We start from the raw sequence: 27,427 nt of genomic DNA, 5'->3' as shown, positions 1-27,427 counted from the left end.
TCCCCTTCTCTCTTGAGTTAAGAATAACAGTCCTGGCTGGTGTGGCTCAGTTGGTTGGGTGTTGTCCTGTGCACCAGAAGGTTACTGGTTCGATTCCTGGTCAGGGCACATGCCCAGGTTTTGGGCTTAATCCCCAGTAGGGGGTGTGCAGAAAACAGCCGATTGATGTTTCTCTCTCACATCAGTGTTTCTCTCTCTCCCTCTTCTTTCTCTCTCAAAATCAATAAAAAATATTAAAAACAACAACAGCACAGCAAAAGGAGCTCAAGGGAGACTTTCTTGAATAAACAGTTGCTCACCAGACTTGCATGTCTCACTCTTCATGACTGGGCCTTGTAAAAAGGAGTCTTTTAATTGGGTCAGGAGTCTCTGGGGGCATATCTAGGATGTTTTGCCTGTGGTGGCAAGGGTCTAAAAACTTAGGTGGGGCTAACTCAGTCCTGGATCTTCTTGTTCTTTTGGCCCTCCTGATGGGTGAAATGGGGACTGCTATGATAATGATAACAGGGCGTGGGGTTGATAGAATTGCGGTTTATTGTGTGGGAAGCCACCACACAATACTGAGAAAGGAAGACCAATTCTGGATAAAAACATTTATTGAGGCTTACTCGGTGCTAGACTAAACTGTGAGGGGGATATAGTCGTGAGTCAGCACTGTTCTCGAGGATTTTACCGTCTAGTGGGGTCACACAAAGCCTTTAACTAACTTAAGAACCAGGCAGAATATAATAAGGAACATATCAGAGCAACTAAGAGGTGGGGTGGGAGTGCTATTTTTAATACAGTCAGGAACTAAGACCTTCATTGAGTGGATACTGTGTGCCAGGGTCTGAGGATATAGACGTCTATCAGAAACAGTCCTTGTCATTGAGGAGCTTTCAGTCTAGAGGGGTAGACAGATGTAAACAGTTACTGGGGGTGATGATGGCTTTATCAAGTAGAAAAAAATGTTGAAAAGAAGAGGAGAGTGGCCCTAGCCGGTTTGGCTCAGTGGATAGAGTGTTGGCCTGCAGACCCAAGGGTCCCAGGTTTGATTCTGGTCAAAGCTATCTACCTCAGTTGCAGGCTCCTCCCCTGCCCGGGCCCTGGTCGGGGCACATGTAGGAAGCAACCAATTGATGCAGTTCTCTCACATCGATATTTCTGTCTTTCCCTCTCCTACTCTTCCCTAAAAATCAATGGAAGAATATCCTCAGGTGATGATTTAAAAAATAAAATTGAAAAAAAAAGAAGAGGAGAGTGTGTAACTGACTTGGGGAGGCCAGAAGAAACTTTGCACAGGAAGTGCTACTTGTGTCTTGAGAAAGTAGGAGGAGTTTGCCAGGTGGACTGTGGGAGGAGTTAAGAGTACTGTAGGCAACTGAGCAGGTCCCAGTGTTCTTTTATTGAACAATCTAAATGTGGCAGGTAGCAAGCAGGTAAGGAAAGTATTCCTTTCCCCTCCCTCCTAGATGTTGACTCCTGGAGGGTGTGACTTAAGTCTTCTATTCCAATATCACACCCTAATAGCATATGGTCAAATGAAAGGTTTTAGAGCCAGACCTGGATCCTATCCCAGCTATCTAGTTAGCTGAATGACACTAGGTATGGCATTTATGTTTCGGTTTCTTCATTTGTACAGTGTATGTTTCAGTCTCCAATTCAAAAATAAAGTATTTAGCACAGATTTTGGCATATCTAAAGTACTGTTATTAACTTTACATCATTATATCATTTGGTTCTCACAAGAAACCTAAACTTTGGCTATAATTTCTCTTATTTTTCAGAAGCAGAAGACGTGCGTGAAGTTCACAGGATAATCTGGAGTTGGCTCCAAAGCCCAGCCTCCGCGCCGGGTTTTCCCAAGTGGCCCCTGGGGGCCGGCTCCGGTCCCGCGGCGCCAACTCCGGCGCCAGGATTTGGGTGCCGCCGCGGCGTGCGCGGGGCGGGCGGGGCCCGGCGGGGCGGGGCGGGCCGAGGAGGGAAGTTGTCGAAGTTCGGGGAGACGCCCGCCCGCCTGCCCCGGCCTCGCCTCCGGCCGCTCCCTCCGCCTCCTCCCCGCCCCGAGCCCCAGTCCGCCCGTCCTTCCTTCCCCTCTCGTGCATGATGGAAACACCATGGCTGCGGCGGCCCAGCTCTCCCTAACACAGGTAACGCCGCCAGCCCATCCGCTGGGCTCGGTCGGCCGGTGTCCCCGGTCGACCCCTTCCTCTCCCCACCCCCCGCCGTCAAGGGTTCACCGACCCGGGCATTTTCTCTCGGCGCCGGGCGGGGCGGCGGATAGTGAGAGCGAGAGCGTGTGCGTGTGTGCGGGAGGGAAGGCGCCATCCCGAGCCGGCTGCTCCGCGGCGGCAGCCGCGACCCCGCCCGGGTCGGTGGGCGCCCCCGGCCCCGCCCCTGCCCCTGGCGGCGGCGCTGCGGGGCTCCCCACCCCTCCGCACCCCGGCGGAGCGGACCCTGACTCTCGCCCCGCTCCGCTGGTGCCCGGCCCCTCTCCCTCCGCTCAGCTCTCACCCACCCAGGAAGTTTCCTCCTTCCAGGCCGGACCGTCCCAGGTGAGCGCCTGTTGAGCTCCCGCGACCAGCCTCGCCCCCAGCCCGCCGTCGGCCCGGCAGAGCGCTTCCCCGGGGAGAGTCACCTTCCCGGGCCGGCCGCCCCGCCCCGCCCCGGGCGGCTGTCCTCTCCGAACCGGCCTGTTCTCACCGGAGAGTCCACCGAAAGCCCACCCTTTCCCCAGCAGGCTCCTCCGGTCGGTCTCTGTTCCGGACAAGTCCCATCCTCCCCGAGTGCCTACACTGCTCGCCCCTGCTCTTCCCCTCCGGACCAGGATTCCTCCGGGGGCGGAACCCCGATGATGAGTCTGTTCCTACTCAAGTCGCCTTCCCTTCCGACCGGTGGGCTTTCAGTTAACCGCGGTCCCAGCGGATAACCGGTGTGGTGGTTCCACCAGGCTTGGTGCTGGGAACTGACCCTGGAGATCACTCATCCTGGGGGGGAATCTTCACCCAAATAGGTTCTCAGGGTCTTTTTCCTCTCCCCTTTCTGTTTCCGTCAGAACCCTGTCCCGAGCTTCCCAGAAAAACCTCTCCACATCACTCACTCTGGGACCCTCGTTCCTCCTCTTTGTAAAGAAAGCCAGCTGTCCTCGTCATCTCCCCGTGTTGTCCAGGGTGGCGAGGGGACCTGCACCTGTCACTTCCTTCCCTCTCCTCGAACCAAAACTTACCCTAGTTTCAACTTCTCAGCCGACTCCCTCCGCAGCTGGAGGCCAGGGACTTCCCCCTCGGGGCCCACCCTAGCCTTCCTGTCTGCTTGGTAGTGTCTTCCCGCCACCTTGTAGTCTCCTTGGCCTGGATTTGTCAAGTGCTTGTGAGACGGTTAACACTGAGGTAGGGTATGCACTTGGGCTGGAGAGTTTTCCGTATTGGGATCAAGAGGCTTTGGGGTGTTCCTCCTAGAACTCTAGGAGAGACTGAGTGAAAAATGTCCTCACCAGGAACCAGGAATCACATATAAACACATGTGTCTCAGGTAAAATAACTAGCTTCAGCTTGCAGGAACTATCAGTCTCATAAATGCAGTCTGTTTATTTCCTAATTTGTTTAGTGTTGCTTATTCTATTTGGACAAGCAGGTAATGGGGAAGAAATCTTGGAATGTGGCAATTTCATCTTGGTGGTGAATCCCTTTGGAAGGGTCCCCCCTGAAACCCAACTTCAAGGAATGGCAACATTGCCTCTTGGGTGTTCACTTTTTATGAGGCTTGTTAGTGACTTGCATTAAACAAGATCTTGTTGGCAGGCTGTTGCTCTCTGGCTCTGTTGGCCAATTTGGGCAGGACTTTTTCCCCTCTTGAAGATTTTGTTCCCTTGAAGACTCCTATAGATTTACTTCTTAGCTGTGTGTCTGCTTTATTCTCTCCCTGGGTAATACTATGTTTTTAGTTTCTATTTATTAGCATTTGTCTCTGGAGGTTTTCTTCAGGCTCTGTCAGTTTTATAGACAGTTAAATAATTTAAATATGTTTTTGTGGTTTTTATATATTTAAATATTAGCATGCACACAGAGTAAATACTGAATTAGGAATATTATCCTGATACATTCATTGATTCAAATAAGTCAATTTAGAATATTTTGATTTTTAAGCCATTAAGAGGCAATAAGATATTTGTAAAGGCACAAGAAAAAGAATCTTCCCAAGTATTAATATACTCTAATGTGCCTCCTTGTTATTCTAAAACTTTGCTGATTTGTGTTTTTTAATTTAATATTTTAACTGCTTGAGGCAATAAACTGAGATAACAATGCAACTTGGTTTCACATTCATTATTAATATGTTTATGTCAACCCTTTTCCCCAACGCGCGCACACACACACACACACACACACACACAGAAAGAGAGAGAGGCTGACAGAGGGACAGACAGACATAGGTAAACTCAAGAGAAAGAGATCCTCCAGGGTTGGTTTGCCTTTTAATTCATCTCTCCTCCCTCAGTGCCCAGGTGGAAGAAGGTGATTAATAAGTTTGTCTTCTGTATGACTGAAAATTCTAAAGGGCTCTTTGACAGTTACAAAGATTAAACAGATGCTGAAGTTAGTTTCCACTTCTGGTTATGAGATAATAATGGTTTTGGAGTAGGTTCATTCGTTCAACTAATATATGTTAAGTACTTATCATGTGCTAGGCACTGTACTGGGATTCTCTTGTTTATAATATACTAGTGGTGTGGGGTTGTCCCTCAGCCCGGCCTGCACCCTCTCCAATATGGGACCCCTTGGGGGATGTCCGACTGCTGGTTTAGGCCCGATCCCTTAAACCTGCAGTTGGACATCCTTCTCGCAATCCGGGACCTCTGGCTCCTAACCACTCGCCTGCCTGCCTGATTGCCCCTAACCACTCTGCTTGCCAGCCTGCTCGCCCCCAACTGCCCTCCCTGCCAACCTGATTGCCCCCAACTGCCCCTCCCTTGCTGGCCTGCTCACCCTCAACTGTTGGCCTGATTGCCTCCAACTGCTCTTCACTGCCAGCCTGCTTGCCCCCAACTGCTCCCCACTGCCAGCCTGCTTGCCCCCAACTGCCCCCCACCCCCACCGGCCTGATTGCCCCCAACTGCCCCCTACTGCTGGCCTGCTCGCCCCCAACTGCCCCCCCCCCCCCCGCCAGCCTGCTTACCCCCATCTGGCCCCCCCTGCCGGCCTGATCACCCCCACTGCCCTCCCCTCCTGGCCTGACCGCCCCTAACCGCCTCTGCCTCGGCCCCGCCACCATGGCTTTGTCCAGAATGTTTCCTGGAAGGTCTCTGGGTCTAATTAGCATATTACCCTTTTATTAGTATATATATATATATATATATATATATATATATATATATATTTTTTTTTTTTTAATTTTTTAATTATTTTTTTTATTTTTATTTTTTTCCTCTATCAAGTAAGCAAAACTGACATTTGGGGGGAAATGTGAAAAATGTTTAATTTACTTCTTCCTTCCTCTTCCCCTGCCTGCCAACCAACCCTCCAACTCCCCAACCACCAAAATAAATGAGCATACTCCAGATTCTAAAGAGGATAGACTATTAGAATAATCAAATGTTAGTTCCAGTCCCAGCTCTGCCAAACTTAACTCAATGTATGACAATGTATGATACTGAGTTAAGTCTCCAGGCCTCAGTTTCCTTAACTTTAATATTTATTCAATGAATATTTGTTGAGCATTCCCTATATGCTAGGAATTATTCTAAGTATTGAGGATATACCAGTGAACAAAATAAATAACAATCTTGGAGCTTGGAGACAAAACTTGGAGCTTACATTTTAGTAGGGGAGTTTGAATTAGCTGATCTGAGGACCTTTCCAACTAACATTCTTTTTTATAGATCATACTAGGGGCCCAGTGCACGAAATTCGTGCACTGGGGAGGGGTCACTCAGCCCAGCCTGCCCCCTGTCACATACTGGGAGCCATCAGGGGATGTCCTATGGATGGCTTAAGCCCACTCCCCATTGGGAGCGGACCTAAGCCGCAGTCTGGCTTCCCTTTGCTTGAGGCAACCAGGCTGATCAGGGGAAGGCGCCCGCCCCATCACCCCACTGCTGCAGCCACTGCCAGTCACCGCAGCCACCCAGGTATTTTCATCAACACAGACCCTAGTCCAGTGATGGCGAACCTCTGACACGCGTGTCAGTGCCATTTCTGATGACACGCAGCCGCTGAGGCGGCCGCATGCTGAGGATGAAACATTTATGTTATTTAAACTATAAATATCGCGAAATAATGTTTTTTCCTCAAAGGGACACACTACCCGAGTTATGCTCAGTTTTTTGGCGAAGTTTGAAACACCAAGCTCGAAAGGTTGCCCATCACTGCTAGTCCCTTCACCATGAAAAAAATGATTTAGTGGTGATTTTCCCAGGGTATTTCAGTGCTGGAAAGCCTTAGTGTTTTCTAGTTTCAGTTGTTTTCACCAGGTGTTCACTATTTTTCTTTTTTTAAAAATATATTTTATTGATATTTTACAGAGAGGAAGGGAGAGGGATAGAGAGTTAGAAACATCGATCAGCTGCCTCCTGCACACCCCCTACTGGGGATGTGCCCGCAACCAAGGTACATGCCCTTGACTGGAATCGAACCTGGGACCTTTCAGTCCGCAGACCGACGCTCTATCCACTGAGCCAAACCGGTTTTGGCTCACTATTTTTCTTGTCAGTAAAACTTGAGAAAGATCTTGTGATTTTTGCTTATGGTGACATTTCAAAAAGATATTAATAATTCTCTTTAAAACATTTTACAGTTGCCCATTTCTTCCTCAAACCTGTATCCCTAATAATAACAATAACACTATTAGCTTTTCTTTGGGTGTTACTATATGCCAAGAATTTTACTTCACTTAATCTAACATTTTACAAATGAGGGAAGTAATTTACATCAACTAGTAAGTGGTAGATCTAAGATGAACCAAGGTCTCTGTAGGACTCCACTATACTTTTCTGTGTGCTAGATGCTTGGCATATCCAATGTTTCCTTATATTTTTGATTCTCTATTTCAGTATATGCCCTATTGTCCTAATTAGGTAGAAAACTTGAGGATGGAAGCCATGTCTTGTGCCTCTGAATCTCCAGTGTCTTTCGTGTGTCAATTTTCATGCGGGTGTATAGTAGTGCTCTTGATGATAAAGGTTTTATTTTATTGAAATAGGCATGACATGAGTATTTTATTTTATTTTGTTTAAATATATTTTTATTGATTTCAGAGAGGAAGGGAGAGGGAGAGAGAGAAATATCCATGGTGAGAGAGAATCATTGGTTGGCTGCCTCCTGCACACCCCACACTGGGGATTAAGCCCGCAACCTGGGCATGTGCCTTTACCTCCTGGTTCACAGGTCAACGCTCAACCACTGAGCCATGCTGGCTTGGCTGATATGAGTATTTTAAATAATCTTTCAGCAGTTCAGCTTTATGCAGAAGTTTGCTTGTTTTAATTTAATAAGGATTATTTTTTTTTAATAATAACAAAGTCCTTAGAATGGGATTTAAAATAATCTTAGTATGTGGTCTAAAATAATGAATGCTATAAGAATACTTTTCCTTCTAATTCTTTTTCTTAATTGCAAGAGTGATATAACTGCATTATAGAAAGTTTGAAAATTAGAGGGGGAAAAATCTCCCATAATTTTAGTTTCTGGTATTTTATTTTCAATTTTCATTAAAAAATTATATAGTTGTGTTAATAAATATATCACCATAGTAGGCTGGTTTAACAATTATGACAGTAAATATAGGGTAGAGTATGAAAATGACAATCTAGTATTCTCAGGAAATTTGTTCTTTCACTGAGCGGTATTTAACTGTTCTCAAAAATGGCTTGGAATGTTTAGCATTTGGGAGGAGTTGTCATAGTTGAAATTAATTAGGAACAGTTGGGTTTGTCCAATAGCAGGTCTCCCAGGAATAACAGAAGAGTATTCCTCTGTTTTCAGCAGACACAGACAGAATGATAACAGACTAACATGTGGTAGAAAAAGATTGAGCATCTCTATTTAGCAACAAATCATAGTTCTAATCTCCTCTCTCACTAATAATCTGATTTAGGGCTCAATCTAAGGTGTTGTACTTATTTTTCAAGGAATTATAGATACACTTGATATACTGTTTTGTTTTGTGAGTTTTGTGAGTTTTGGACTTAGTAAAATTGGAACTCTGGAAAAACCAAAAGCAGGAAAATGGCTTGGGGGGAGGGGAGCTGGGGCTGGACAGAGAGAAAGATAGGTAATCTGGTTACTTGGAGAAAGAAATGAAAAATTAATCCAGGCAGAGTTCATTAGGCAAACCCACACCCTGGAGTTTTATTTTAAAGTGGTTTAACTCCCAAGAAGATAAAATATTGTGCCTTGCATTAAAAATTATGTTTATTAGAGGCTTGTGATAATTTGAGGAATGTTATAATTTGAATGTTGTATTAGAGTAAAGTGGTAACATTTTATTTAGACAAATGACCTAAGCCAGTTAAGCATGCATAGAAAAAAGACTGGAATAAAAAAACCCCAAGATTTTGTAATAGCATGGTTGTAATCTTTATTTGCCTTCTTTTCAATAGTGAGCACGTATTCCTTCTATAATCAGCTGATTTAGCATTTCTCTGACAACTTTTTGAAAATGTACTCTTTTAAATTGAAGTCAATAGCTATAGGTAAAGTAAAAAAAAAAAAAATCTGTGTTCTAAGATTGCATCTACATTCAGGTTTCATCTTAAACATTCCCATCTTTTGGTTTACAGAAATTGGTCAGAAGAATGATAATAATAATTATTATTGTAATTGGTTTGGGGAATTCGTTCAAATTTATAATCTTGTGTTCTGCTTTATAATTTACAAAGCACTTTATGCTCTTTCATTTGATCTCGTAATAACCAATGAGCTAGGCTATTATTAACATCATTTCAAATTGGAGAATGCTGAGGCTCAGAATTTGTGATTTGTTTAAATTTTACAGTCAGTAAATAAAAGAGCCAGTATTAACCCATATTAAAAAAATTCAAACAATACCAGTGAAAGTCTCCTTCCTGTTCTGGGCCCTCAGTCCCCTTCTTAGAGGCATTCATTCTTGCCAGTTTCTTTTGTGTGTATTTCCAGCAGTAGTCTGTGATGTATATGCAAATACATACATATTTATGCTATATATGTATTTTTTATTTTTAGTAAGCTCCATATTGTTGTGTGGCTTATTATCATTATTATTTTTAAAGCTTAATTGATTTAGATTGTTCTATACCAACACATACAGATCTCCCTCATTATTTTCAAAAATTCAGGATTTTCCCTTATATGAATATGCTATAATTTATTTAGCCATCTAATGATGGACATTTATGTTGTTTCCATTCTCTTGTTATTACTGGCAGTGCTGCAGTGAATACTCTTTTTCACATCTTTTACATGTGTCTGAGTATGTGCATTAGTTTTAAGTGGGTATTATTTTGGTGCAAAGGAGATATATATGTATATGTATACACACACACACACACACACACACACACACACACGTGTGTGTTTTTAGCTTCACCCGAGGATATTTTCTCCATTGATTTTTATAGAGAGAGTGGAAGGGAGAGAAAGAGAGAGAGGGGGAGAGAGAGAGATCGAGATCTATGTGAGAGAGACACATTTATTGGTTGCCTCCGGCACATGTTCAGATGGGGGTCGGGAATCAAACCCACGACCCTTTGATCCTAGGGATGACACTCTAACCACTGAGCAAACCTGCCAGGGCAGGATATTTATAATTTGAATAGATAATACTAATTTGTATTCAGCAACAGTGTTTGAGTGTGCCTTTTCTCCACAGCTTTATCAACATAGTATATTATCAAACTTTTGATCATTGTCAACCTTTTAAAAATGATATTTGTTAAAAGTTGGCCTCTTATTGTGCTTTCCTATCACATAACTGTGAACTTTTTAATATTATTTCCTAGAATAAGAAAGAAGTGAAGTGTAAGAAACATCTTTATGATATAAATAATACTTTCATGAATGGAGGTGTAATCTTCTAGAATAATAAAAGCATAATATACTAATTAGACTGGACGTCCTTCCGAACGAAGCCGAGGCTGCGAAGGAAGCCCGGGTCCCTGGTACCTGCCGGCGGCCGGAGGGAAGCTCGGGTCCCGGGTGCCAGAGGGAAGCCGGTGCCGGCAGCCAGGGGAAGGAAGGCCTACTCTTGCACCAATTTCGTGCATCGGACCTCTAGTTAAAAAATAAAGGTTGAAGCTCTTTTATTTATTTATTTATTTATTTATTTATTTATTTATTTAAAATATATTTTTATTTTATTTCAGAGAGGGAGGGAGGGAGGGAGGGAGGGAGGGAGGGAGGGAGGGAGGGAGAGAGAGAGAGAGAGAGAGAGAGAGAGAGAGAGAGAGAGAGAAATATCAGTGATGACAGAGAATCATTGATTGGCTGCCTCCTGCATACTCCCTACTGGGGATTGAGCCTACAACCCAGGCACCTGCCCTTGACCAGAATCGAACCTGGGACCCTTCAGTCTGCAGGCTGACACTCTATCCACTGAGCCAAACTGGCTAGGGCAAGGTTGAAGCTCTTTTAAAAACTTGTTTTTATATGGTACAAATACACAGAGAAAAGTTAGCCTCACATCCCCCCCTTTAGACTGGGGATTTTGTAGTGGTAATTTAATGATACTAAGAGTTTTCCATCTGAAATAATCAAGCTGTTTATTGTTGTTTTCAGTAAAATAAGAATTTGGCTAAGAACCTATGTTTTCTGGGAATACTTCTATATCATAATACTTTGGATATTTTTAGATCATGGTTTCTCAACCTTGGCACTGTTGACATTTTGGGCCAGGTAATTATTTGGTGTGGGGGCTCTCTTGTGCATTGTGGGATGTTTTGCAGCATCCTTATCCATGAGATTCTAGAAGCACTCCCCAGTTGGGACAATCAGAAGTATCTCCAGACACTGCCAAATGTTTCCTGAGACAAAATTGCCCCTAGTTGAGAATCACTGGTTTAAATATTTACTTTTTAAACTTAGTGATCTATTAAGGCTTATGTGAGTTACAGAAGTATGAGCTTTCTTGGACAGGGACAGAGGGAATATTTTATCTTTATATTTTTACTCCTAAACCTTCCATGAGCCATGAATGACTAATAGTGCATAGATATTGAGCTTAAAACACTTAAATGGTGAGACAACCAGAAATTGTGAACTTAATTTTGTGAGTAATTTTTCTGCCTTTCTTAGTGCTCTTATTTTAGTTGTGGAACAATTCTATGTAGAGGGTTAAATATTAATGCAAAGATCCTGGAAGGATAACATTCTTATGTCACTGTTATGAGCTGATGTTAAACTCCTGATAAGCAGTAGATACTTTTAGGTGATTTACATATATTTATTTCACTTAATTTTCACAGCCTTTCTAAAGTAGGAGTTAATCTATTACTTACTCAGGATTATTGTAAATGGTATATTTTAGATTTGAACCCAGGCACATCTATTCTCAAGCTCATTTTCAATGCTGCTTCCTGTAAATAGTCATCGACAATATTTCAGACAAATTTTGGAATGAAAATGAACATCCACATGATATTACATTCCTCTGTTGTTATGTAAAAGTAACAGATTATTCAGAGCGTGTGTGTGTGTGGAGAGAGAAAGAGAGAGAGAAAGAGAGAGAGAGAGACAGGAGGTCAATATTAGGATGATAATAATAATTAATACTCATTGAGCATTTATGATGTGTCAGACACTGCTTTCAGTAATCCTTACAATCTGATAACTGGATCATCCTTATTATCCTTGTTAACTGGATCATCCTTAATATTATTTTGCAAAAAGAGAAGACTTAGGCACAGAGGTGAAGTACTAGTAATTTGTTCAAGGTCAAGCTGCTGCTAAGCAGTAGAGCCAGGATTATAACCCAGATAGTGTATAAAGCTCATAAATTGAATGAGTATTTTTAAGGGCAAAATAGTTATGATAGAACAAATTATGGTGCTATTCCTTGATTATAACTGAACATATGTTCTAGGCTGCAACTTCTTATTATGTGAAAATCAACTTACTGCACAGACCAGCGGTCGCCAACCGGTGGTCCACGGACCACTGGTGGTCTGTGAGGTCCAAAAGCTTGGCAACTGCTGGCATAGACTACATCTCTAGAAAGTGATTCTTGTACCAAGTTATAGTGAAGGGTTTTTGTAAACATGATAGAAGGTAGTTTTCTATTTTGCAAACTCTAGAAATTTGTAACTCATGAAAACCTAAGCCTGTCTAGGTTAGTGTATATCATACAAATATTTACTTTCAAACTGATGTTTTCTCGTCCTGGCCAGTATGGCTCAGTTGGTAGGAGTGTTATCCTGAGATAACCTTTGATATACTGTTTGCTGAATTCCTTTTTTGTAGAGTAATAAATGGTGCTACATGATTGAGTTGTTTTTCTCTGATACTTTTGAGTTTTGAAATGAAACTTGAGTGATTTTTGTTTAGTTTATATTTAGAATATTTTGAATGGCAAAGCAGACAGCAGTAATATTCTCAGATAGGAGAATAATGTCTAAGTACTATTGTGAAGAAACTAAGTTGAGCATATTTAATTTGGCTACAAAGGCCATTTATAATTTGTAAAGTTCATTTAGTATAGGAAATTGGCATTAAAATTCTGAGCTTGAAGATGGATAATTTTAATTTGCTTACAGTTTTTATCCTTTGCTGGCTGGGATACTTTCATTCTTAGTCTGTTCTTACATTCTGTTCTGTGTTTGTTTTTGTTTTTTTCTGGCACACTTTTATGCAGGGCCTTGTAAGATTTAGGGAGTGGATTCTGGACCATCTGGCTCTTTAGAATGGTTCAAAAACTTTATTTACTGTATTTTGAGCCAGACTTGCTTGAAATGACTTGATTTGTCTCTGTGCATGGCAGATTTTTCTTATATACTTTCACAATTTTTCACTAATAATTTCTTCCTTATTTTAATACAGGAATTTTACCAGTATTCTTAGGTTAAGTGGACAAAATTTACTTTTTCCTATAACCTCATCAGAAAAACTCTTATAATGAAAACTTCGCAAAGCATTCTATTTTAAAAATTAGTGTATATAATTGACATGACTTGTATACTTATACATGTTTAATATGTATTTAAAATGTTTAAAAAATGAATATTTTTAGGTACTAATTTATAGCTTTCATTTTGAGGCTAGGAAAGGAAAAGTATATTCTGCAAATTATAAATTTACTGAGTTAATTCCTAGTACTAGTTTAAAAATATTCCATGTGTCAAAATTAATGATAATTTTTAAAACTATATCTGCATTTAGAAATATGAGCCATCAAATAACTTTAAGAAGTACTAGAGGTACTGAATTTATAAAATGTTTAAAAATTGTTTAGGTGTTAAGAAACTTTCTTTGAGCTTCCTGCCCTATTGTTTCTTTAAAAATTTTAAACTTTTTAAACAGCTTTATTGACGTATAATCCACATGTAATACAACTTATCCATTTAAAATTTACAATTCAATGTTTTTTAGTTTATTCATATTTAGTTCAGTCATCAGCACAGTCAATTTTAGAGTGTTTTTATCACCTCAAAAAGGACCTTATTTTCCACTTATATATATACTAGTGGCCCGGTGCACGAAATTCGTGCATGGGGGGGCATGTCCCTCAGCCCGGCCTGCACCCTCCAGTCTGGGACCCCTCGGGGGATGTCCGACTGCCGGTTTAGGCCTGATCCCTGTAGCATCGGGCCTAAACTGGCAGTCGAACATCCCTCTCACAATCTGGGACCGCTGGCTCCTAACCGCTCGCCTGCCTGCCTGCCTGATTGCCCCTAACCACTCTGCCTGCTGTCCTGCTCACCCCCAACTGCCCCCCCTGCCGGCCTGATCGCCCCCAACTGCCCCCCCTTGCCGGCCTGATTGCCCCCAACTGCCTCCCTGCCAGCCTGCTCGCCCCTAACTGCCCCCCCCCCCGCTGGCCTGATTGCCCCCAACTGCCCCCCCCCCCCCGCCAGCCAGCTCGCCCCCAACTGCCCCCCTGCCAGCCTGCTCACCCCCAACTGCCCCTCCCTGCCGGCCTGCTTGCCCCCAACTGTCCCTCCCTGCCGGCCTGCTCGCCCTCAACTGACCCCCCCCCTGCTGGCCTGCTCGCCCCCAACTTGCCTCCCCTCCTGGCCTGATCGCCCCTAACCGCCTCTGCCTTGGCCCCACCACCATGGCTTTGTCCAGAACGTCTGGTAGGTCTCCCAGTCTAATTTGCATATTACCCTTTTATTAGTATAGACTAGAGGTTCAGTGCACAAAAGTCGTGCACTGGGGGGGGGTACCCTCAGCGTGGCCTGCGCCCTCTCGCAGTCCGGGAGCCCTTGGGAGATGTCCAACTGATGGCTTAGGCCTGCTCCTGGGGAGTGGGCCTAAATCGTCAGTCAGACATCCTTAGCACCACTGTGGAGGTGGAAGAGGCTCCCGCCACCACTGCTGCATTCACCAGCCATGAGCCTGGCTTCTGACTGAGCGGCACTCCCCCTGTGGGAGCACACTGACCACCAGGGGGTAGCTCCTGCGTTGAGTGTCTGCCCCCTGGTGGTCAGTGCGCATCATAGTGACCAGTCGTTCCACTGTTCAGTCAATTTGCATATTAGCCTTTTATTATATAGGATTTAATTTTGTTCAACAATGTCTTGTAATGTTTAGAGTCTAAATTTTATACTTTTGTTAAATTTATAATTAAGGTTTTGAAAAATTTATTGTTAAGCTATTTGAATGGAATTGATTTAATTTAATTTTCATATTCATTGCAAGTTTATAACAGTACAATTAATTTTTGTATATTGATCTTATATTCTGCACCTTTACTGAACTCATTTGTTAGTTCTAATAACTTTTTTTAGTGGATTTCTTAGGATTTCCTATATATAAAATCATATCATCTGAGATAGTTTTATGTCCTTCTTTCCTATCTGGATGGATGCCTTTTGTTTCTTGTTCTTGTTTACTTTTCTTGGCTAGAACCTCCAGTTCAATGTTGAATAGAAGTGTCTAGAGTGGACACTTATTCCTAATCTTTAGGGGAAAACATCCTATATAATAAAAGGCTAATATGCAAATCGACTGAACTGTGGAACGACCAGTTGCTATGACATGCACTGACCACCAGGGGGCAGATGCTCAATGCAGGAGCTGCCCTCTGGTGGTCAGTGTGCTCCCACAGGAGGAGCTCAGCCAGAAGCCGGGCTCACAGCTGGCAAGCACAGCGGCAGTGGCGGGAGCTTCTCCCGCCTCCACGGCAGTGGTAAGAATGTCTGACTGCTGGCTTAGGCCTGCTCCCAGTGGACATCCCCCAAGGGCTCCAGGACTGTGAGAGGGCTAAGGCTGGGCTGAAGGACCGCCCCCCTCCAACCCCCGAGTGCACAAATTTTGTGCACTGGGCCTCTAGTGCATATATATTTTCAGTACTTTGAAGATGCCTAGTTCAGCCATTGATATTCAGGAAACCTAGTATTATTTGAAAGAGGTTTAATTCACATTTTGGTTATGTAGCTCAGGGGTTCTTGAACATGATTCTGTACCATCAGCATCACCTGAATACTTAGAAATGTAAATTCTTAGACCTCACTCCAGTCCTACTCTGAATCAGAATTGGAAACTTTGGGGTGGGGGATTTACTTAGCCATTTGCTTGGTAAATGTAGTTCATATTTTTAAGAAACTAATACTACTAACGAGTAACACATACAGGGTTTTAAGTATATGAAGCATGTAATATTCACAAAGATGAATTATAATAGGTATTTTCTCTTTTCTTCTTTCTTTTCTCACCCCCCCCCCTTTTTTTTTAAGACATGTTGAAACAACCTAGAGAAGTTGGCAGTTTTCAGTGCTTTTGGGTAGTGGTGAAAAGAGTGAGTCCTGGCATTGTACTGCATGGCTTGGAATCTAGTTCTGCCATTTATTTACTAGCTATGTGAATTTGGGCATTTATTTAATCTGTGTTTCAGGTTCTTCATGTGTAAAATGAGAGTAAGAGTATCTACTTTATAGAGTTGTGAAGATTAGATGAGATAATATAAGTAAAGTGCTGAGAATAGTGCCTGGCCCATAAGTGAGTCCTTAGTAAATATAAATATTTGCTATTACAATTATTATTGACCAAGAACACCAGCATGGCCCATTTCTCATATCTTTCATTTATATGTATTTCTTGATGTGCCTGAATTTCTCTTCCTCTCCTTTGCTTTATTCATTTGACAAATATTGGGTACCCACTATCTGCAAAGCACTGCTGTCTATACACTGAGTGGCCAGATTATTATTATCTCTGAACGCATAATAATCTGGCCACTCAGTATAAATATATATATTAGAGGCCCGGTGCATGAATTTGTGCATGGGTGGGGTCTGGCCAGCCTGGCCAGGGGGAAGGGATATGGGCAGTTGGCCGGCCTGCCTGCTGGTTGAACAACTGGTCGAGGAGACAATTTGCATATTAGCCTTTTAATATATAGGATATACACTGAGTGGCCAGATTATTATGCGTTCAGAGATCATAATAATCTGGCCACTCAGTGTACTGTTACATACACAGTAAGACAAAGTCACTGTCCTCTAGTAAGGGAAACCAACAGAAACAAACAGGTATAAATGTCAGATAATGAGAAAAGCTAGGAAGAACAATAAAGCAGGATAAGGGAAGAGAATGCCATAAGATATTACTTTAGATGGGGTGGTTAGAAAGGCCCCTCTTAGGTTACATTTGATCAGAGATTTGAATGAAATAAGAAGTGATCCATATGAGTGTCTATGGATATGTTCCAGATAGAGGCAACAGCAAGTGCAGGGACCTGAAGATAGGAGTGCACTTTGCAGTTGCTTGATTGCTTCCTCTTAGACTTGTTAGTGGCCCTGGCCAGGTGGCTCTTTTGGTTGGAGTGCCCTCCTGTGCACCAAAAAAAAAAAAAAAAAAAAAAAAAAAGACTTGTAAGAGACTTGCTCAGTTTTTCCCATCTTAATTTGTTATATGATAATTCCGACATGACTTTTCCTCTTCTGTCTCCCTCAGTTATCTCTGATACCACAGCATCTGTGTTTGCTCCCTCTTATTGCTCTTAACCACAATGTTTTATTATTGTCTGTTTTTCCCACTAGTCTCAGTTCTCAAATGTCAGAGATTATAGTTTGTTATTTTAATACTAGAGGCCTGGTGCACAGATTTGAGCATCAGTGGGGTCTCTCGGCCTGGCCTGTGTCCTCTTGCAATCTGGGACCCCTCAGAGGATGTTGGACTGCTGGTTTCGGCCTGATCCCCGCAGGCCAGGCTGAGGGACCCCACCAGTGCACGAATCCGTGTACCGGGCCTCTAGTATGCGTATAAGATCTTTGGCTAATCTCTTCTCGCCCTCACCCTTCCCCCTTCCCTCTGAGATTCATCAGTCTGTTCCATGTTTCCATGCCTGTGCGTTGAGCGTCTGCCACCGTGGTCAGTGCGCATCATAACTACCAGTTGAACGGTCAAACGGTTGCTTAGGCTTTTATATTTATAGGTTCTCAGTATCTTGACACACAGATGTACAGTAGTAATCCCCCTTATCCACAGGGGATACATTGTTCCAGTATACCTGGTAGATGCCTGAAATGACGGATTGTACTGAACCTTATATATACTATGTTTTTTCCTGTACACACATACCTATGATAAAGTTTAATTTATAAATTAGGCACAATAATACCTAATAATAAAATAGAGCAATTATAACATCATACGGTAATAAGAGTTATGTGAATGTGGTCTCTCTCTCCCAAAATATTTTATTGTACATACAGTGTGGATATGATGGACAAAGGGATAATTCATATCCTGGGCAGGCTGGAGCAGGACAGCACGAGATTTCATTACACTACTCAGAATGCTGCACAATTTAAAACATGACTTTTTCATTTCTGGAATTTTCCATTTTAATATTTTGAACGGTGTTTGACCTTTGGTAACTAAAACTGTGGGAAGATTCCAAGCATGTAAGGACTAGTTTCCCTTCTAGTTCCTCAGCTCTCTTGAAAATGGAGTATTAGAAAGCTGAATTCTAAAAAGCTTAATTTTTGCGTGTTAATATGTCAAAAATATTTGAATGGCAAATTACCCAGAAAATTATGTGCATCATAACACTATTTTTTTTATTTTCACTAGTACTAAATTGTTACTCATCATCTTACATTTTTAGAGAGAGCAAAACTAAAAAGATTTTGAGTGGTTTATTTGAAAGAATGAAATCTATTTCATTGTCTCCTTTTTACTACCTAGACTTCTATATTTATTTGCCTTTATACACAGTGTTATTTCTGTCTGGATTGCCACTTTCTGTCTACTTCACAGTGGTCTTCAACATGACCTTTTCATGGGAAGTTTCAAAAAGTTGTACTCATATACCCTTCACCAGTTGTCCCTAATTATAACACATAAACTATAGTACAAGATCAAAACCTGGAAATTGACATTGGCATATTCACAATAGTTATTTGTGGTTTAGTATGTATATACCATGCATATGTAATTTTATCATGTATGGATTCATGTAACTATAACCACAATTAAGATAAACTGTTTCATCACAAAGATCCTCCATGCTACTCCTTTATAACTACTCCCTTTGTCATTTTATTAATTTATTCACTGGTTATTCTTTGTATCATTTGATCTTGTGATTAATGGAAAAAGATTACATTATGTTTTAGAGAATGCCTTTCTATTTTTACCTTTTTTCAACATACTATAACCATTTACAATAAGCCTAATACTAAAGTTTCAGTTCATATTGTGCACTATAGAATCGTAGGCTCTTGAAGTCATATAATGTAGCATCTCCCCCTCTACAAAACCCCCCAAAAATGAAATAAAAAAATTTATATGAAGCAACTCAACATTCATCAACTTATGAATTTCCTATAACCAGGACCTCCCTTTTTTTTTTACTACCTGGTACACTTTGGTGTTAGATTATCTATGTGTTAACTTTTGCTAGATTATGCTGCACCAAGAAATAACCCCAAATATCAGTGCTTACAATAACAAAGATTTATTTATTGCTCACATTATAGGTTCTCTAGTAATCTATTATGGTTCTACTCCGCAATTCTTTTTCATTTCAGGATCCAGGATGAAGGAGCACCCCCTATTTATGACATACTGTTCTCTTGGCAGAGAGAAAAGAGCAAGAGCTGGTGGAAACACACAAAGCTCTTAAAACTTCTACTTGGAACTGGAACTTTCTCATATTTCATTGGCCAAAGTAAGTCACATGGCCAAGCCAACAATAGGGTATCCACAGAGAGGCACTACAAGTCACATGGCAACAGGGAGGGTTGTTTATCTATATAATCTATCTTTATAATAGAGGAATATGCAAATTAGCTGGGACACCGTAACATCACGACCGAACAGCAGGGACCTGAGGCTGCATGGCGCCTGGCTGGGGCGAGGGACCTCAGGCTGTGCCCCCCGCCCCACGAGGCTTGACGAGGACCTCAGGCCATGCCCCCCGCCCCGGTGCTGGGCGGGGTACCTTAGGCCACGCCCCCCCCACCCCAGTGCCGGGCAGGGAGACCTCAGACCCCCCCCCCCGCTCCCTGTTCTGGTGCCTGGCTGGGAGACCTCAGGCCATGCCCCCTGCCCCAGTGCTGGTTCAGGGGACCTCAGGCGGCAACCCCCGCCTGGCGGGGCTTGACCAGGGACCTGAGGCTGCACCCCCTGCCCGGAGGGGCTTGATGGGGGTGGGACCGGCCGGGTCTGGGTCTCCAGTGTTTTTGAAGTGCATGCAGGTGGTGGGCGGGGACTTGACTTTAGGTTCCGCAGCACACCCCAGACTCTGATAGGAGGGAGATTTCCATATACATTTTAATTTTCTTTCATCTCTGACACTTGTATTATAGAGAAAGGGGAAATAGCAATATTAAAATATTTCCTCTAATTAATTCCCTTTTAATGTGCACGAATTTCGTGTACTGGGCCGCTAGTACTCTTTATAAAAGGAGAATAAATGATTAAGAATTATAATACAACCTACCAGACTGTAGGATGATAAACTATGCTATACTTTTGTAATAACTTTTTTCTTAGTAAAGTTTATTACACTTTACATGACTTTTCTTAATAAAACTAACAGCCTCCCATACCCCCTTTACTTTGAGGCAACTGATAAGAGTTTATGATATAGTTAATGATAAATAATTACTTTAAAATTCTAATAACATTAGAATTTTAAGAGGTCAGATTTTGATTTTGACAACTTTAGTTTAAAAGTTTTCCTTGTCAAAAATTCATATACAATTTTGCATACTGATTTTAAATTTTTGGAGTTTCATATTTTCCTCCAATTTGAAAATAGCTTTATTGTTTAATTTTACTTATAAAAGTAGGGCATGCTTATTATAAAAAAAAGTTTTCAGGGAATACAGAGTAATGTAATGTAAAGAATGTAAATGTAATTTACATTATGTAATTTACATAATGTAATTATGCTAACATAATTACTGTTAGCATTTTAGCTATACCTTTCACATTTTTTCCTTTGTGCATTCATTATGTGTGTTGTGTATTTGTGATTTTTTAAACTCTAAAATGGTTATATTTCAGTTTTAAAAAAGCCAATTTTACTGAGACACACGAAAAACACTCTTTGATCATTTTGCTTGATGAGTGAATTGGCAATTTAAATGGCTTTTTCCATTCTCACTTAGCTGTATCGTATAAGTATAGTAATCAGCACAAGGTGTACTTTAGATTAGAACACTTTAGTGAGCTCAGGCCTTCTCAAATGTGTTTATGTAGTAACCCAATGAGTTTGTAATGTGATGATTAATAAGGTAGTATGGAACTCAGGATTTCTTACTATGTATGAGTTCTTTGGGGGGCACTAAAAATTCAACTGAATTGTATTTAAAAAGTAACTCAGTATTGCCTGGCCCGTGTCAATGGTTGAGCGTTGACCTATGAACCAGGAAGTCATGTTCCATTCTGGGTCAGGGCACATGCCTGGGTTGCAGGCTTGATCCCCAGTATGAGGCGTGCAAGCTGATCAATTATTCTCTCTCATCATTGATATTTTTTTCCCTCTCTCTTCATCTCTGAAATAAAAAAACAATTAGCTCATTATTTAGGGAACACATTTCATTTACTTTCTCTAGCAGAAAATTTACACCCCTACCTGTAATTTTTCATTGAAACTGGGCCATTTTTGAGAATGAAAGGGACACTATATTTTCAATTCTGTAAATTTAAAAAAATACTTTTTGGCCATCAGAATGGTTTAATTACATTGGTAGATCAGTAAAACAGTTCTATTCAAGGTCTGTTTTCAAAAATAAACATTTCTAAAACATTTGTTCTGTATTACAACAAAATAAAGTCTTTACATTGGTTATCAGAATATTGTAAAACATAAGCAGAATAATTATTCTTGGTAATAATCAGATTTTAAATCAGTTTCTTAGCCATATCTGTCTCTAATACTTTTCTGAACAATGTAATTATTTTCCAATATAGTTTAACTAGTTCTAATTTTTTCATAAAACTGCTTGCAGTATTTTTCAGTTACATTTTATGTATTGTGGTTGTTAACCCTTACAGTTGACTCTTCTCTGTAATCAGTAATATTTTTAATTGCTAATATGCTTTCTGTACACATTGTACCTGGTTAGTTGAGGAAAATTTTTGCTAAATGGAGAATACTCTTAATTCTATTTTTTTTTTCATTGAAAACTATAGTTATCAGCCCTAATATTTTCACAGGCAGTGTCTTTTTGCCTCTACTAAAAGTACTCTTTTTGACAAATATTTTTAGAAGATAAATCTTTTCATGTAAGTTGTCCCTATATATGATTATTTTCCATGTTCTATGAAATGTAGATGCTGCAAAATTGTAGGCTTTTTGTAATTTAATTTCATTTCAGTACAGAGTATAAATTTTTTCAGCTAAAAATAGAAATACTCTTTTGCTGGAATTCCTACAATTTATTACAAAGTGTAATTATAGAATTTCAAAATTCAGTCTTTTATACTATTTGAGCTCTCACCATTTAATTTATTCAGTTCTTTCTTTGCTTTTTTTATTTTACTGATTTTAGAGAGAAGAAGGGAGAGAGAGAAACATCAATGTGAAAGAGAATCATCAATCCATTGCCTCCTGTACACACCTTGATTAGGGATCAAACCTACCACCTTTTGGTGTATGGGATGATGCTCCAATCAACTGAGCCACATAAGCTAGGGGTTTCCTTGATTTTAAAGGATGCATTTCAGTGTTTTGGCAAATGTTGTTTATAATAATTGCTATTTTCTAAAAGCTTCAAAGCTAAAGTTGTGTTGTTGTTTTTTTGAGCATTATTCATTGAACTTTAATCTTTGATTAAAGATTTCTAGCTGATTTTGAACAAATGCAACCAATTTTTAGAGGACTTGTTTTCAAGCACATTCAATACTAATTTGTAAAGTCAGTGTTTCAGATTCCGGTCTTTAAAATCTGATGATACATTACACACATATTGCCATGTTGATTTTTTTTTTGTATTCGATAATTATTTTTGTCCTTAAAAGTTTAACTTCGGATATATGAAAACACTTGTAAATTTTGATAATTGCAGCTAACTTGTTAACAATGATGTCACTAGAGCTCCATTTTAAATAGAAATAGCCTCAAAAGTTTTATGCAAATTGTTTATCTGCTTTCTACAGAAATAGAAATTTAGTACTTAATTTTGTATTAAATATAAAATTTCTTCATTTTAGCTCATTGCTACTGAAAGGGCATATTAGATAATAAATGATTGCCAAACAACAAAATAAATAAGCAATTGTAGATTTATGCTTTACAATAAATAAGAAAAACACAAAACCACCTCAAGAGTTATCAGACTTGACTCCTCCCACCTAACCTGGAATTCCCCACTGACAGCCAGCTGGTGGCCTGGTGCTTCTTGCAGGTCATTGAACACCAAATAGCCAGCAGGAGCACCAGTGTCAAATACTTTTCCCACTGTCTGGAAAGGCTATAAGCGATTAGCAGTCCATGGTTGCTTGCCTCTGAGGATACTCAGTGAGTCTTCTGCATGTTATCTTTGAAAAGAGTTAGTTACATTATGTCTGTAGACTCAGGAAAAGATAGGTGAAATTATCACTAGTTCTCTTTCAGATTTCATCACTTGTTCAAGTGATTAAAGCACTTACACAGGATTAGCTGATACCTTGGCCAGAAGCTAGATGTATACATTTAGAAGTGCACTGAATCCATCTTGGCTTTTTTTAATGTGGTGATTAATAATAATTGTTCAGCCGAAACCGGTTTGGCTCAGTGGATAGAACATCGGCCTGCAGACTCAAGGGTCCCAGGTTCGATTCCGGTCAAGGGCATGTACCTTGGTTGCGGGCACATCCCCAGTAGGGGGTGTGCAAGAGGCAGCTGATCAATGTTTCTCTCTCATCGATGTTTCTAACTCTCTATCCCTCTCTCTTCCTCTCTGTAAAAAAATCAATAAAATATATATTTAAAAAAATGAACAAAAAATTATTGTTCATTTAAGAAAATGAGAAATCTGAGACAAATGGTAAACTGGATGGGATACTGGGACAGCATATTGTAAATCAAGACCTTCTTGAGCAACCCATGGCTTATGGGAAAGCAGCATGCTGTTGTGAAAGAGCATGGAGCTGGGAGTGGGACAGACCTTCATTTAAGTCCAGTCTCTGCCATTTAAAAGCTTGGACAAGCAACCTCTTTGAGACTAGTTATATTAGGGTTCAACAGAGACAGCAGGGGATACACAGGCGTGCGCGCACGCGCGCGCGCACACGCACACACACACACACACACACACACTGATTGGTTTGAAGGAATTGGCTCGTGTGGAGGCTGGTAAGTCCTAAATCTTCAGAGCAGCCAGCAGGGTGGGGGCCTAGGGAAGAATTAATGTTGAGAGTCTGAAGGCATTCTGGAAACAGAATTTCTTCTTCCTCAGGGGACCTCATTCTTTCCTCTTAAGGCTTTCTACTGATTGGATGATGCCTACCCACTTTATGGAGAGTAATTTGCTTTACTCAAAGTCTACTGATTTAAATATTAATCACATCTAAAAAAATACCTTTACAGTAACATCTAGACTGGTATTTGACCAAACAACTGGTGACCATAGCCTAGTCAAATTGACATATATAAGTAGCCTTCATATTAGGTTTCCTCATTTGCAAACTAGGATAATAATATGTGGCTCACAAGGATTAAGTGTGGAAGTTTTTATAAAGTACTTAGCATAATATGTTCTCAAAGTAGGCACTCAGTGAATGTTGGTTTCTTAATCCAGTCTTGTACCCATTAAGATTATAGGCCGTATTAAAAAAAAAAAAGATTATGGGCCCAATCTTTTTTTTTTTAATGTTTTTATTTTTTTATTTTTATTTTTTTTTCTAATTTCTTTTTTTTCTTTTTCTTTTTTTTTTTATTGAGGTATTATATGTGTACATATCTTACCATTACCCCCCCCACCCCACACCCATACATGCCCTCACCCCCCAGAGTTTTGCGTCCATTGTTTATGCTTATATGCATGCATACAAGTCCTTCGTTTGATTTCTTATCTCCCCCACCTCTCCCTAACTTTCCCCCTGTAATTTGAAAGTCTATTTGTTGCTTTACTGTCTCTGTATCTATCTTTTTGTTCATCAGTTTATAATGTTCTTTATTATTATGGGCCCAATCTTGATGCTTAAAAATATTTTTCTCTATTTATCTTTGTATTTCTAACTAAGCTTTTCCTGCCCCCTCATCCTCCTATATAATAAAACCCTAATATGCAAATCGACCAAACGGCAGAACGACTGGTTGCTGTGACGCACACTGACCACCAGGGGGCAGATGCTCAACTCAGGAGCTGCCCCCTGGTGGTCAGTGTGCTCCCATAGGGGAGTGTCACTCAGCCAGAAGCCAGGCTCATGGCAGCACTAAGGAGCCCGGCAGGCAGGTGGTAAGGAGCGAGATGTCCCAGACTGCAAGAGGGCCTAAGCCAGCAGGTGGACATCCCCTGAGGGGTCCCAGACTGCGAGAGGGTGCAGGCCAGGCTGAGGGACCCCCCCTCAGTGCACGATTTTGGTGCACCAGGCCTCTAGTCTATTTAATAAGCCCTGACAAACTCATCTTATAAACTTTTCTTCAAAGCATATCCTTCTTTTTTTGCTATTGCCAGTGTTTGGGTCCTACCCTGGGCCATTAAATTTATTTCCTAAGTAGCAGTCTACATTCCATTGTACTCTTCCTTTTCACATATAACTAATCACCTAGAACTAATACTAAGTAAATAACTCTTGAATTTGTCCCCTTTTGCCATCCTCCTTTTCTTTACTTTTACCATGCAGATGAAGCCCTTCATAAGTTGTCTTAAACAAAACTTCACAACCTTGTCTTTACTTTGTTCCACTATTCAGAACTCCTTGTGATTCTTTTCAACATAATTGAGCTTTCTGTTGCATGCATGCTTTTGTTGCATGCTAGTACCTGTGTATAGAATCACCCTCTCCCCCCACTCATACTTCAAATTCCTGCACTGATATCACCCTCATGAAGCCTTCCTGGACTCCCTTCCTGGTTCCAGAACACTCCTACACATTCATGTATAGGTGAACCTGAGCCTTCAAACATTGATACTCCTAAACTGCCTTTCAGATGAGATGATAAGTCTGTTCATCAGCTGATCAAGGAACCCTTTGAACTGTGGTATGAATTGAATGGCACTCCCTGCCTACAAGCATTTCCGATCTGGTGATAGTATCATCTTTTTGTACATCCATTGGTGTATTCATTTTATTATTCTACTAGAGGCCCGGTGCACGAAATTTGTGCACGGAGGGGGGGGGGGGGCGGGGGTCCCCTCAGCCCGATCTGTACCCTCTCCAATCCGGGAGCCCTTGGGGGATGTCCAACTGCCAGTTTAGGTGGGATCGGGCCTAAACTGGCAGTTGGACATCCCTCTCACAATCCAGGACCTTTGGCTCCTAATTGCTCACCTGCCTGCCTGCCTGCCCTAACCACTTTGCCTGCCGGCCTGATCCCCCTAACTGCTCTCCCCTGCTGGCCTGATCCCCCTAATTGCCCTCCCTGCCGGCCTGGTCATCCCGATTAACTTTTTTAAAATCTATCCCCTTCACACACGGTCGTATTTGACTTCCTTATTGGCTTCTCCCTCTCACACAATTTTTCTCCTTTATGTAACACTTTTTTCTACTGACTCATCATTTATAAACTTTTCTTTCCTCCTTATTTCCTACCTGTTCCATCCTTCTTCCCATTTTTCTCCTACCCTCCATCCCTGCCCACATTCCTTCTTTCCTTTATCTTTACCCCTGTCCACCCTCCCCTTTTCCTTCCTTCCCACCTTAATTTTTTTCTTCACTTCCTCCCTCGGACCAGCTTTGCTCCCTCCCCCATTTCTTCCTTGTTCCCATTCTCCTTTTAAGCTCTACCAGCTCCCCTTTAAAACTTTTCTTCCCTCCCTCTTTCTCTCTCATCCGACCTTTCCCATACATTCTTCTCTAACTTACTTCCACTGTTTTAATATCTATCTATCTACCTGCCTAATTATTCACTATCATTTATCTTTTTTCTTTTCTGACGCCTACTTTTAAAATCTGTCCCCAGTACACAACTATACTTGATTTTCATTATAGCTCCTACAGTTCACTCATACATCCTCTTTCCTTCTTTAACTCTGCTCTCTAGTGACTCCTTTATAAAGTTCTTCCCTCCCTCTTTCCCTTTTTCCCCATCCTCCCTCACTCTTTTACTCTTTTTACAGGCTAATTAAAAATTCCATGCTTTTTGTCCTGTCTTAGTACTGACTTCTCGCCTCTCGGGGTCCTGTAGCCGTTTCTGTTTGGGCACTCGGGCCCCTCTCGCACCGGCTTTGAGGGGCTGAGTGACGACACAGTCGTGTCTTGCCTCCCATGGCCCGCACCTCCCCCTCCGAGTGGCGTCCATCGCGGGGAGGAGGCTTTTCTCCCATTGAGTGCTGAAGTGGGGGTACGCGGAGGCCTTTCCCGCCCCCCAGTGTGCCTGCTCCCATGCCTCGAGCGGCGCTCTGTCTGCTCCCGTCCGGAATTCGGGCTTGCGCAGGTACGGTCGGGGTCCAGCTTGTCCTCGGGCGTTCCGCCCAGGATGCGAGCCCACATCCGGGTCGGACTGGGCAGATAAATGGATGGATGGCTGGAGAAAGCTGGGGTGGCTTCCCTGTGGTGTGAGGGTCGCCTGTGGTCTTTACGGTGGCGGGGCCGGGTCTGTGCGGCAGGAGGAGGCTTCAAGGTTGTCTGCTTGGGAGGATCGACCGGTGTCCCGGGCATCGCAGGGCCGCCCTGTGTGTCTGTGGCAGTGGGATCCCCATGTTGTTTACCTGGTGGCC

The 27,427-nt window shown here is 41.7% G+C and overlaps 1 protein-coding gene across 2 annotated transcripts in view; it reads left to right on the top strand.

Annotated features, from left to right (window-relative positions):
- Window positions 1–2,012: 2,012 nt before the first annotated feature.
- The window catches only part of EPS15 (epidermal growth factor receptor pathway substrate 15), a 121,855-nt gene continuing 96,440 nt past the window's right edge, over window positions 2,013–27,427 (top strand). The window contains exon 1 of one of the 2 annotated variants that reach the window (XM_079776934.1): window positions 2,013–2,129. In XM_079776934.1, the coding sequence (XP_079633060.1) occupies window positions 2,097–2,129 (33 nt within the window). In that variant the 5' untranslated portion in view covers window positions 2,013–2,096. The remainder of the gene's footprint in view (window positions 2,130–27,427) is intronic. The other variant, XM_079776933.1, reaches the window with a different exon arrangement.

The sequence above is a fragment of the Cnephaeus nilssonii genome (genome assembly GCF_951640355.1).
Source record: "Cnephaeus nilssonii genome assembly, chromosome: 7".
In the NCBI taxonomy this organism is placed as follows: domain Eukaryota; kingdom Metazoa; phylum Chordata; class Mammalia; order Chiroptera; family Vespertilionidae; genus Cnephaeus; species Cnephaeus nilssonii.
The sequence above is the reverse complement of the archived record's forward strand: the minus strand, read 5'-3'. Positions and strand labels throughout refer to the sequence as shown.